Genomic DNA, 12,893 nt, shown 5'->3' on the forward strand with positions numbered 1-12,893 from the left:
GAGCGACGTGTTGTAATAAGTGTCGTTGCAACATTTCTAACGACTTAATAAATGATTCTGCTGCAGATCAGTGATACACAGAGGAGCTCAGTGGGGGAGCGTTTGAGAGCTTTTGCATGAATGATTCTCCACGATGATAATTTGAAGCAAATGTCTGCTGAGAGTTGGGAATACTCTGCTTTGGATTACGCTACGTTCTGAGACATCCATGCACTGTTAAAATACTACTACTATACTGCAAAATCTAATGCTACACTGTCTCATTTAAGGTCATACAGTGTCATATCAAGAGCTGGATATGTAAATCTGCTTTATAAATCCTACACTAGAGAAGGTAAATAGAGGGGATGTAGCTCAGTGGTAGAGCGCATTCTTCGCATGTATGAAGTCCTGGGTTCAATCCCCAGCATCTCCATTTATGATCTACAATGGACTAAATCTCTCATCTGTTCACTATGCAAAGTCTGCTTTAAGGCCGTTGAATATGAATATTCTTGTGGTGTCAAAATACACAAAGCCATAAACCAGCTGGTGAATTTAAAGAGAAATAATCAGCCTGCTCTTCCTGTAATAAGTCACTAGGTTGTTTTCCTGTCATGTCTGGCACACAATACATTTATAAGTTATTAGTTGAATGTGATTCAGTGGGTTTAGGTCATTAATCTTCCAAAATCCGAAGCAAATATTCATATTGCGATCCAAACTTTCATCTGTTTAACAGCTAATTCTGCACAGAAAATCGCATGTTTTTTACCCAAAAGTGAGCGGATGTAGCTCAGTGGTAGAGCGCATGCTTAGCATGTATGAGGTCCTGGGTTCAATACCTAGCATCTCCACTTATAATCTACAATAATCCAATGCAAATCTTCCTGTTCAGACAAGTGAAATAAGTGGTAGAGCGCATGCTTCGCATGTATGAGGTCCTGGGTTCAATCCCCAGCATCTCCACTATTTCTATTAAGGTAGGAATCTCCTGTTTAACAGCTAATTATGTAGATTCTGAAAAGAAAACTGCATGTTTTTCAATTAGAAGATGGGGATGTAGCTCAGTGGTAGAGCGCATGCTTAGCATGTATGAGGTCCTGGGTTCAATCCCCAGCATCTCCACTATTTCTATTAAGGTAGGAATCTTCCGTTTAACAGCTAATTGTGTACATTCTTACCTGAAATATGTATGTTATGAGAAAAAATTATGTTTTTACGCTAGAAAAGAGGGGATGTAGCTCAGTGGTAGAGCGCATGCTTATCATGTAGATTCTTATGAGAAAAATTTATGTTTTTACACTAGAAAAGAGGGGATGTAGCTCAGTGGTAGAGCGCATGCTTAGCATGTATGAGGTCCTGGGTTCAATTCCCAGCATCTCCACTTATAATCTATAGTAATCCTTAGCACATATCCAATTATAGATTTAACCTTTCATCAAACTTTCACTGTTTAACAGCTGATTATGTTCATTCTGCAGAGAAAACTGCATGTTTTTTAGTTTTCAAAGAGGGGATGTAGCTCAGTGGTAGAGCGCATGCTTTGCATGTATGAGGTCCTGGGTTCAATCCCCAGCATCTCCACTATTTCTATTAAGTTAGGAAATCTGTTTGGCAGCTTATCATGTAGATTCTTATGAGAAAAAATTATGTTTTTACGCTAGAAAAGAGGGGATGTAGCTCAGTGGTAGAGCGCATGCTTAGCATGTATGAGGTCCTGGGTTCAATTCCCAGCATCTCCACTTATAATCTATAGTAATCCTTAGCACATATACAATTATAGATTTAACCTTTCATCAAACTGTCACTGTTTAACAGCTGATTATGTTCATTCTGCACAAAAAACTGCATGTTTTTTAGTTTTCAAAGAGGGGATGTAGCTCAGTGGTAGAGCGCATGCTTAGCATGTATGAGGTCCTGGGTTCAATCCCCAGCATTTCCAATTATGATCTATAGTGATCCAAAGCACATATTCAAATCGAGATATAACCTTTCATCAAACTGTGTGTTTTTAACAGCTGATTATGTACATTCTGCACAGAAAACTGCATTTTTATGCTTATAGTAGAGGGGATGTAGCTCAGTGGTAGAGCACATGCTTCGCATGTATGAAGTCCTGGGTTCAATCCCCAGCATCTCCACTATTTCTATTAAGTTAGGAAATCTTCTGTTTGGCAGCTTATCATGTAGATTCTTATGAGAAAAATTAATGTTTTTACACTAGAAAAGAGGGGATGTAGCTCAGTGGTAGAGCGCATGCTTAGCATGTATGAGGTCCTGGGTTCAATTCCCAGCATCTCCACTTATAATCTATAGTAATCCTTAGCACATATCCAATTATAGATTTAACCTTTCATCAAACTGTCACTGTTTAACAGCTGATTATGTTCATTCTGCACAGAAAATTGCATGTTTTTTAGTTTTCAAAGAGGGGATGTAGCTCAGTGGTAGAGCGCATGCTTTGCATGTATGAGGTCCTGGGTTCAATCCCCAGCATCTCCACTATTTCTATTAAGTTAGGAAATCTGTTTGGCAGCTTATCATGTAGATTCTTATGAGAAAAAATTATGTTTTTACGCTAGAAAAGAGGGGATGTAGCTCAGTGGTAGAGCGCATGCTTAGCATGTATGAGGTCCTGGGTTCAATTCCCAGCATCTCCACTTATAATCTATAGTAATCCTTAGCACATATACAATTATAGATTTAACCTTTCATCAAACTGTCACTGTTTAACAGCTGATTATGTTCATTCTGCACAAAAAACTGCATGGTTTTTAGTTTTCAAAGAGGGGATGTAGCTCAGTGGTAGAGCGCATGCTTTGCATGTATGAGGTCCTGGGTTCAATCCCCAGCATCTCCACTATTTCTATTAAGTTAGGAAATCTGTTTGGCAGCTTATCATGTAGATTCTTATGAGAAAAAATTATGTTTTTACACTAGAAAAGAGGGGATGTAGCTCAGTGGTAGAGCGCATGCTTAGCATGTATGAGGTCCTGGGTTCAATTCCCAGCATCTCCACTTATAATCTATAGTAATCCTTAGCACATATCCAATTATAGATTTAACCTTTCATCAAACTGTCACTGTTTAACAGCTGATTATGTTCATTCTGCACAGAAAACTGCATGTTTTTTAGTTTTCAAAGAGGGGATGTAGCTCAGTGGTAGAGCGCATGCTTCGCATGTATGAGGTCCTGGGTTCAATCCCCAGCATCTCCACTGTTTATAAAGAAAATTAAAGTCGGAATCTATCCAGGAAATAAAAATACTGCATTCTGAGAGATGATCAAAAGAATAACGTCTTCACAGGAAACTGTTCATATCCAAGATTGATGCTCTGAGGTAACTATGGAAACAAACAATGACGTATATCAATTTTCACTTCAAACCTGCTGTTATTTGACACTATCGCCCCGTGGCGTCACCACTCTCTGAGTTTCACGACCTTGGTGAGTTCACTGTTCTCACAGAGGAGAAGACAATGACGGCCAAAAACATCTACAAAATAATCCTCAAACTTTAGAATTATTCTCCTCGTGCTAAGACGTAGCAGTGATCGGATTGTTTTTTTCCGAAGCATCTGGAAACAGCTGGAACATCGTGAATGAAACGTACGAGTGAAAGAGAGAAAAGGCTTACGGTGAGTTGTCTTCATCCCCGGAGAGACTCCAGTCATCATCGTAGGACACCTGAAGAAGCAGAAATACTTCACTAAGTATACTAGAAAGTACTATGTACAATACATGATTAAATGTATGCTATAAAATATAATTTTAAAAAGTAAATGCACATATATCAATATTATAACAATAATAATAAAAAAAAGTGCCTTACCAAGTCAGGATAAGGCTCTGTGACTTTTCTCAGTGGGGGTTTGAACTTGACTTGGTCAACTGTAAAGAAAATTTAAAAATGTTTATCACATACTGTAGCTTTAGTTTTTTAGCTTTAGAAACAACCTCATCCCTCACACGTGTCCAATAACATCAAAATATTCATTAAAATGGTCAAAGAACCTTAAAGTATAATGAGATAACACTTAACCTTATAGTACGGTAACAATACAGTCATGTTTTTGTCATAGAGAAGTCAAGTTACAGTAATAACACCTTATTTCTATAGTAATCACCAAGTAATGATTAAATATGTGTGAGGGACATAAAGAGGTAAAAAAAAATAGAAAGGTGATCTTTTAAATCAGGCTTCATCTCCTAAAAAAAGAGGAGCACATTATGTTCACTGTGGTGGAATTTGTGTTGCACATCATCGTCAAGTCTCTGCAAGTCAGTGTTGATGCTGCGGTGTAAAGCAGAGCGAGCGCTGAAGAGGAGGCGAAAACATCCAAAGTATGTCTTTGTGTTCGTCGCGAGCCGAGTCAAACGTGTCGAATAAAACGTTTGTTATACGTATATGATGATATCAACCTTTTATAATTTATTTATAATCCAGACTAGACAATAAATAACAAGTAGGATTGTGATTACATTGGGTCCTACTGAAGCTTATACACCCTTTACTCTCCTGCACCAAACCCCATAGATCAAATCTGCATTTATAGCTCAATAACTACAAGTAATAGTAATAATCAGTTGATAGCTATTTTATATTTCTGAAAACTGTGCGAAATGTTACATTTGTCGATTCAGCACAGAATAGGTCATCAAATTTGGGGTTTGAACAGATCATTTTTTTTATGTTTACATGGGGGATGTAGCTCAGTGGTAGAGCGCATGCTTAGCATGTATGAGGTCCTGGGTTCAATCCCCAGCATCTCCATTTATGATCCACATTATACAATTTATAACGCGTAAGATTCTGATTAAATTGGGTCCTGTTGTGATGCCCAATTAAAGAAACTGTACTATATGCACTGTTCACTCTCCTGCACCAAACCCCATAGAGAAAATCAGCATTTTTAGCTCATTAAATAAAAAAAAGTGGGAATAATTAGTTGATAGCTATTTTATATTTCTGAAAACTCTGAGAAATTTATCGAATCGGCACAGAATGGGTATTTAAATTAATATTTTTCACATAGGGGATGTAGCTCAGTGATAGAGCTTTTCAAACCTCTTAAGGAATAATTTTAATGAATTTTTGGAATTCAGGAAATGATCCAAAAAAAGTATCTCGGAATGACTTGAAATTTACCATCATAATAGTCGGCATCGCCCTGAACAAGGATCTGTTGAAAATATCTGTAAACCTCTTAACGGGTAATTTTAATGAATTTTTTAAATTCAGGAAATGATTCATTTGCCCTGATGCACTTTGACAGTGAGCTGACTTTCTTCTCAAAAACAAAAAGTATCTCGGAATGACTTGAAATTTACAATGATAATAGTCGGCATCACCCTGAACAAGGATCCGCTGAAAATATTTGCAAACCTCTTAAGGAATAATTTTAATGAATTTTTTTAATTCAGGAAATGATCCATCTGCCCTGATGCACTTTGACAGTGAGCTGACTTTCTTCTCAAAAACAAAAAGTATCTCAGAATGACCTGAAATTTACCATCATAATAGTCGGCATCGCCCTGAACAAGGATCCGTTGAAAATATTTGTAAACCTCTTAAGGAATAATTTTAATGAATTTTTGAAATTCAGGAAATTATCCATTTGCCCTGATGCACTTTGACAGTGAGCTGACTTTCTTCTCAAAAACAAAAAGTATCTCGGAATGACTTGAAATTTACAATGATAATAGTCGGTATCGTACTGAAGAAGAATCCGTCGAAAATATGGGGAATAGGGAATAGGTATTTAAATGTGGGAGGTAAACTAATCATTTTGTCACCTTTACATAGGGGATGTAGCTCAGTGGTAGAGCGCCTGCTTCGCATGTATGAGGTCCTGGGTTCAACCCCCAGCTTCTCCATTTATAATCCAGATTAGCCAATAAATAACAAGTAGGAGTGTGATTACATTTGGTCCTATTGAAGAAACTGAAGTTTATACACCGTTCACTTTCCTGCACCAAACCCCATAGAGAAAATCTGTATTTTTAGCTCAATAACTGCAAGTAATAGTAATAATCAGCTGATGGCTATTTTATATTTCTGAAAACTGTGTGAAATGTTACATTTGTCGATTCGGCACATAATAGGTCATCAAATTTGGGGTTTGAACAGATCACTTTTTCATCTTTACATGGGGGATGTAGCTCAGTTCGCATGTATGAAGTCCTGGGTTCAATCCCCAGCATCTCCATTTATAATCCACATTATACAATAAATAACAACGAGAATTGTGATTAAATTGGGTCCTGTTGCGAAGCCATATTAAAGAAACTGTACCATAAACACTGTTCACTCTCCTGCACCAAACCCCATAGAGAAAATCAGCAATTTTTAGCTCATTAACTAAAAGTAATAGGATTAATGGTTGATGGCTGTTTTATATTGCTGACACCTGTGCGAAATGTGATATTTGTCCATTCGGCACAGAATAGGTCATCAAATTTGGGGTTTAAACAGATCATTTTTTCATCTTAACACGGGGGATGTAGCTCAGTGGTAGAGCGCATGCTTCGCATGTATGAAGTCCTGGGTTCAATCCCCAGCATCTCCAATTATAATCCACATTATACAATAAATAACAAGTACATGTAAGAGGAATCTTTAGAGGTGACACTCGGTCAAACACAGGAATTGACGTCATCTTTGTTACGCGCCGCAAACTACTGCGACCATAAACCTAGCTTAACTCTCTTAAAGACTAAAAATGACCACATAAACTCACTGACTGAGTGTGAAGCATCATCAAAGCCCACTCTGGTCACACTCTGAGGTGATGATGAACACGTCTGTGGCCTGTTTGTCTAAATATGAATAATCACTTGTGTGTGTGACAGAAGCACCAGTGTCTCACACACACACACACACACACACACACACAGCAGTGGCATGTCCGTCCGCACTGCCACCGTCTGACGCAACGCTCCGTCCCACATGTACAGACGGGCTCGGAGAGCTGGGAGAGACGCACTGAGAGAACCTTTGTCCTCGGTCATATCATGGAGATTACAGCAGGGCACGACGCGGACAATGAGGCGACTCATCGGCGGCGAGCGGCGTCAACCGACGTACAGTAGATTTACATATACTGCGCGCAGTCACGAGCCCGCGTTACGATCAAAATCCGCAGCAAACAACGGTTCTGAAACGCACAACAAGCTATGACACACACACAGAATCAGGCCTGAGCTAAGAATTCTCTGAAACACCAGTGGAACACAGAAAATAGTGAGAAATAGGCTCAATTTCTCATACAAACCAAGGGAATTGCCCCCTGGTGGCCATTCAAAGGAGAACGGGTTTTAAACACGTAATGTAATTTTTATATACACTCTATTTAATCTAATCTGTGCATCAGATAAACAAACACTGAAGGAAACAATGCAAGAACATGTTAAGTCAACACCAACATAGCAAAACTGGCCATTTTGAGTTGTTTTGTGCTCCATTTTTTTCCAAAAAATGTCAAACTATTCCTATTTTTTCAAATATGAGTGTATATTTTGGTCTACTTGTGTCTTGACCAGGAATACTGTGTAAGAATGTGTGTGTTTCATCACTAAACAGTGGTGCCATGGCTTAGTTGGTTAAAGCGCCTGTCTAGTAAACAGGAGATCCTGGGTTCAAATCCCAGTGGTGCCTTTATGTCCACGTAGGATGAAATTGAGCTTATTAGCAGAAGATTGCGGTTTGAAATCCTAGGATAGGTCAAGGACTTGTTAATAATACGACATCTACATGCGTTTGTGACCTCTATTCTGACATTACCACGACCAATGTAGATCAAAACCTGATCCTATTGAAGCAGGACCTCAATTCTGAGGACGTTTAAAGGTGCCATATGTAAGAATGTGGCCAAAAACGGTTACTACATTCAAATTCAAAATACCGAGGTCTTTTAGGTTTCATTTTTTGAAGTAACTGGCAACCCGTGGTTGCTCGGCAGCTGAGACTCTACTGACTGCAAAGATTGGTAGACGGCGGTAGGTGGCGCCACATGCCAAAACATGATTTCAAAACATAAACATGATTTGCAGTCTGCAAAACATTTTTTTTAATGCAAATATTTTGGCTGTACTGTTGTTGTTGGTGAGTTCAGTTTGTTATATGAACATTATTCCTGAGTCTCTGTGACATATTAGGAGGATATTTTTAGATTTATTACATAATGCACCTTTAAGGCTGTTAAAATGTCTAGAAGTCAATGCAGTGTCCTAATAAGTATAGCTGTGCGTGTGTTTTGTGTCTTTTTTTGTGTGTGTGTGTCCTCACATTGCTCTTCAGACAGCGTCCTCTCCGCTGGCAGGTGTTTCCCTGCTGACTGAATCTTGTCTGGAGCCATTTCCCCAACCTGTCAACACAACGTTTTGGTATTTGAGACACACCAAAACAAAGACACTCTCCTCCCTATTATGTAACGTTCTTTCACGGTGTTTCTCTCTGACCTCCAGTTCATTGTCGTCCAGGCCGTGTGTGTGCGAGGTGTGGAGCTCCGGGTTGTTGGCCATGTCCAGAAGCTCGATGACCAGGTTACGAGTCAGTAGCTGAGTCACAAATGGATGCTGTGGGAGGAAGCGGCACATTACACCCTTTAAACAATACTAGGAAACTGTTAAAACATGGCAGTGGAAAAACTGCAAAACCATCAAAAATCTAACATTCTATGTCATTAAAGACAGACTGACCTGCAGCAGCGTCTCGGCTGAAGGCCGTTTACGAGGGTTTTTAATGAGCGCCATCTTCACGAAGCTTTGGAAACCCGCAGACCTGACACACAAAGACAGACAACAGTGACACGGTGAGAATGAAATGTACCCACAGGTTTATGACGTCAAAGGCAGAATAAAAAAACCTCACCACTTTGATTTATCCTTTAGTTTGGGAGGCTGGAAGTTGCTCTTGGACATCAGCATCAGCGCTCTGAAACATAGTTTTAAATGTCAGCGGGCTGTAAAATGTCATGTGTTTATAGCCGGTGACAGTGCAGGGATGAAATGGAATGGTAAAGGCGGGTTGAATGTTACATAAAACAAGTCTCTGCTGCTGCTGCTGTTGTGAGTTAGAATTCCTCACCGCATCGGGTGTAGGTCAAACATGGGCGGCTGGAGCTCAGCTAGCTCGATGGCGGTGATGCCGGCCGCCCAGATGTCACACAGGTGGTTGTAGCCGCCCTTCTTCTCCACTGCAGCCACCTCTGGAGCCATCCTGCACACACACAGACAGAAATTATTAGTAGATTATTATTATTATATGAATTCATCTAAAAATATAATATAAGCTGAATTGAAGTTCAAATGATTTAAAGAGATAGTTGTTCAGTGTTGAATGTGCGCCCTTTAGCTGGGGGCTAGCATGAGACTAGCAAGCTAACAAGCTGAGGCTAGCTCTCTACACCAGGGAGAAGTTATTATTAGTTGATTATCATTATTATATCATAAGACAAGTGTTATAGCTAAAAATGCAGATTTTCTCTATGGGATTTGGTGCAGGAAAGTGAACGGTGTTTATTGTATAGTTTCTTTAATGGGGTATCACAACATGACCCAATTTCATCACAATCCGACTTGTTATTTATCGTATAATGTGGATTATAAATGGAGATGCTGGGGATTGAACCCAGGACCTCATACATGCGAAGCATGCGCTCTACCACTGAGCTACATCCCCCATGTAAAGGTGAAAAAATAATCTGTTCAAACCCCAAATTTGATGACCTATTCTGTGCCGAATCGACAAATGTAACATTTTGCAAAGTTTTCAGAAATATAAAATAGCCATCAGCTGATTATTACTATTACATTTAGTTAAGGAGCTAAAAATGCAGATTTTCTCTATGGGGTTTGGTGCAGGAGAGTGAACAGTGTATAAACTTCAGTTTCTTCAATAGGACCAAATGTAATCACAATCCTACTTGTTATTTATTGTATAACGTGGATCATAAATGGAGATGCTGGGGATTGAACCCAGGACCTCATACATGCTAAGCATGCGCTCTACCACTGAGCTACATCCCCTATACATAGTGTAAATTATTATGTATTTAAAGCCAAAATTGAATTACCCTTTTGGTGCCGGATAAACAAATATAACATTTCTCATAGTTTTCAGAAATATACAATAGACATCAGCTGATTATTCTTATTACTTTTAACTATTGAGCTAAAAATGCAGATTTTCTCTATGGGGTTAAGTGCAGGAGAGTGAACACTGTATAAACTTCAGTTTCTTCAATAGGACCAAATGTAATCACAATCCTACTTGTTATTTATTGTATAATGTGGATCATAAATGGAGATGCTGGGGATTGAACACAGGACCTCATACATGCTAAGCATGCGCTCTACCACTGAGCTACATCCCCTATACATAGTGTAAATTATCATGTGATTAAAGCCAAAATTTAATTACCTTTTCTGTGCCGAATGAACAAATATAACATTTCTCATAGTTTTCAGAAATAAAAAATAGCCATCAGCTGATTATTCTTATTACTTTTAGTTATTGAGCTAAAAATGCAGATTTTCTCTATGGGGTTTGGTGCAGGAGAGTGAACAGTGTATAAACTTCAGTTTCTTCAATAGGACCAAATGTAATCACAATCCTACTTGTTATTTATTGTATAATGTGGATCATAAATGGAGATGCTGGGGATTGAACCCAGGACCTCATACATGCTAAGCATGCGCTCTACCACTGAGCTACATCCCCTATACATAGTGTAAATTATCATGTGATAAAAGCCCAAATTTAATTACCCTTTCTGTGCCGAATGAACATATATAACATTTCTCATAGTTTTCAGAAATATAAAATAGCCATCAGCTAATTATTCTTATTACTTTTAGTTATTGAGCTAAAAATGCAGATTTTCTCTATGGGGTTAGCTGCAGGAGACTTAGAGGACAATGGGGGTATTTTTAAACAGAGCACACATTCTGCACAGCATTTTTACAACAGTGACTAAGCAGTAAGGAACCACAACAGACACAAAAGTTTAACAAAAGAAGTCAAAAAGGTGTCTTAATTCATCTAAAGAACATAAAATAAGCTGAATTGAAGCTCAAACGATTTAAAGAGATAGTTGTTTAGTGTTGAATGTGCTCCCTTTAGCTGGGGGCTAGCATGAGAATAGCTAGCTAATAAGCTGAAGCTAGCTCTCCACACCAGGGAGAAATTATTATCAGTAGATTATTATTATATTATAATACAGGTGTTTTCAATTAGAAAAAGAAGTCAAAAAGGTGTCATGACTAATTTAAAAATATAAGTTTAATTGGACTCAAAAGTATTTAAAGAGATAGTTGTTCAATGTTGAATATGTCCACTTTACCTGGGAGTTAGCATGAGACTAGCTAGCTAATAAGCTGAAGCTAGCTCTCCACACCAGGGAGAAATTATTATCAGTAGATTATTATTATATCATAAGACAGGTGTTTGCTATTTAAAAAAAAGAAGTCAAAAAGGTGTCTTAAGTCATCTAAAAATATAATATAACCTGAATTGAAGTTAAAAGGATTTAAAAAGACAGTTGTTCAATGTTGAATGTGCTCCCTTTAAGTGGGAGCTAGCATGAGACTAGCTAGCTAAGAAACTGAGGCTAGCTCTCCACACCAGCAAGGAAAAACACATTTCAGCCACTTAGCCTAAGGCAAACGTAATAAAATCTATGCCACCTTGAATCTATGATATCTTAATTGTATGTTTAGCTTTTTATGATACTACTAAACAGCCATTTTCTGACAGAAAACCTGAAAAGGAAACCAATCGTACTCACATACCAAAGTCCATAGAGAGAATCTGTGTTTTTAGCTCGTGTGGACACAGGAGCTGCTGATATGTTAGTATCACTTAGATTAATCCAAACAAATAATCTGAAAACCAAAGTCTATGGCTAATTGGCGGCCATGTTTTCACTGTGTGTCTGTTTTCAAGCACAGGAGAGAACATGCAAACTGTACAAACACAGAAAGGCCTCGGTTTCTGTCGAAACTATCACAGGTTAGATTCCCATCATGCATGCTTCTGTAAACAGACAGAGGTCAGATCCATTTATCTTACCAGTACGGAGTTCCTATAAATGACTTCCTTTTAGCCACCGAGGCGCTGATCTCTGCTGCTACTCCAAAGTCAGCTGGACACAGAGGAGAGACACACGTAGACAGGGTGAAAGTGAGGCTAAAATCCAGCATAAGTGGTTTATTTAATCGGGCTTGATGAGGCTGAGTGGTTAAAGAGGTGCTGCAGATGAGCGCTCGATTCAAATCACCACTGACCCAGTTTCACGTCTCCTCTGTCTGTCAAAAGGATGTTGGCTCCCTGCAGAGACAACACACTCATAAAGGTCACCGTCTTTTCACATAGAATCAAAACAAACCATTTCATCATGACGATTATGATAAAAAAATAAAAACTACTCTACCTTTATGTCTCTGTGCATTTTGCCAGTTTCGTGCAGGTGGTACAATCCCTGGAAAACAGTGTAAATATTGTTAAAACTCATAAATATGGTATTAATATGACTTTATAACTGTGGCACACTACTCTGTGTTACGCTACTTTGTGTTACATTGGTGGTACATTACTTTGTGTTGGGCTACGTTGTGTTACGATACGTTGTGTTACGCTACATTGTGTTGCGCTACTTTGTGTTGCGCTACTTCGTGTCACGTTACTTTGCGTCATGTACTTTGTGTTACGCTACATTGTGTTACGCTACATTGCGTTTAGCTCATTTGTGTTACATCACTTTGTGGTACACTACTTTGTGTTGGAGTACGTTGTGTTACGCTACTTTGTGTTATGCTACTTTGTGTTATGCTACTTTGTGTTACGCTACATTGCCTTTCGCTAATTTGTGTTACATTACTTTGTGTTACACTACTTTGTATTATGCTA

At 38.6% G+C, this 12,893-nt stretch overlaps 1 protein-coding gene across 1 annotated transcript in view; it reads right to left on the minus strand.

Moving 5' to 3' along the window:
- Window positions 1–12,893, minus strand: part of map4k2 (mitogen-activated protein kinase kinase kinase kinase 2) — a gene marked incomplete at both ends in the record, with an annotated part of 30,925 nt that overhangs the window by 10,749 nt on the left and 7,283 nt on the right. The window contains 10 exons of the mRNA XM_083910179.1: window positions 3,621–3,670; window positions 3,816–3,874; window positions 8,271–8,349; window positions 8,444–8,560; window positions 8,684–8,765; window positions 8,856–8,918; window positions 9,072–9,203; window positions 12,057–12,129; window positions 12,272–12,314; window positions 12,418–12,465. Coding sequence (XP_083766305.1) covers window positions 3,621–3,670; window positions 3,816–3,874; window positions 8,271–8,349; window positions 8,444–8,560; window positions 8,684–8,765; window positions 8,856–8,918; window positions 9,072–9,203; window positions 12,057–12,129; window positions 12,272–12,314; window positions 12,418–12,465 — 746 coding nt within the window. The remainder of the gene's footprint in view (window positions 1–3,620; window positions 3,671–3,815; window positions 3,875–8,270; window positions 8,350–8,443; window positions 8,561–8,683; window positions 8,766–8,855; window positions 8,919–9,071; window positions 9,204–12,056; window positions 12,130–12,271; window positions 12,315–12,417; window positions 12,466–12,893) is intronic.

This window comes from Microchirus variegatus (assembly GCF_963457635.1).
Source record: "Microchirus variegatus genome assembly, chromosome: 2".
Classification (NCBI taxonomy): domain Eukaryota; kingdom Metazoa; phylum Chordata; class Actinopteri; order Pleuronectiformes; family Soleidae; genus Microchirus; species Microchirus variegatus.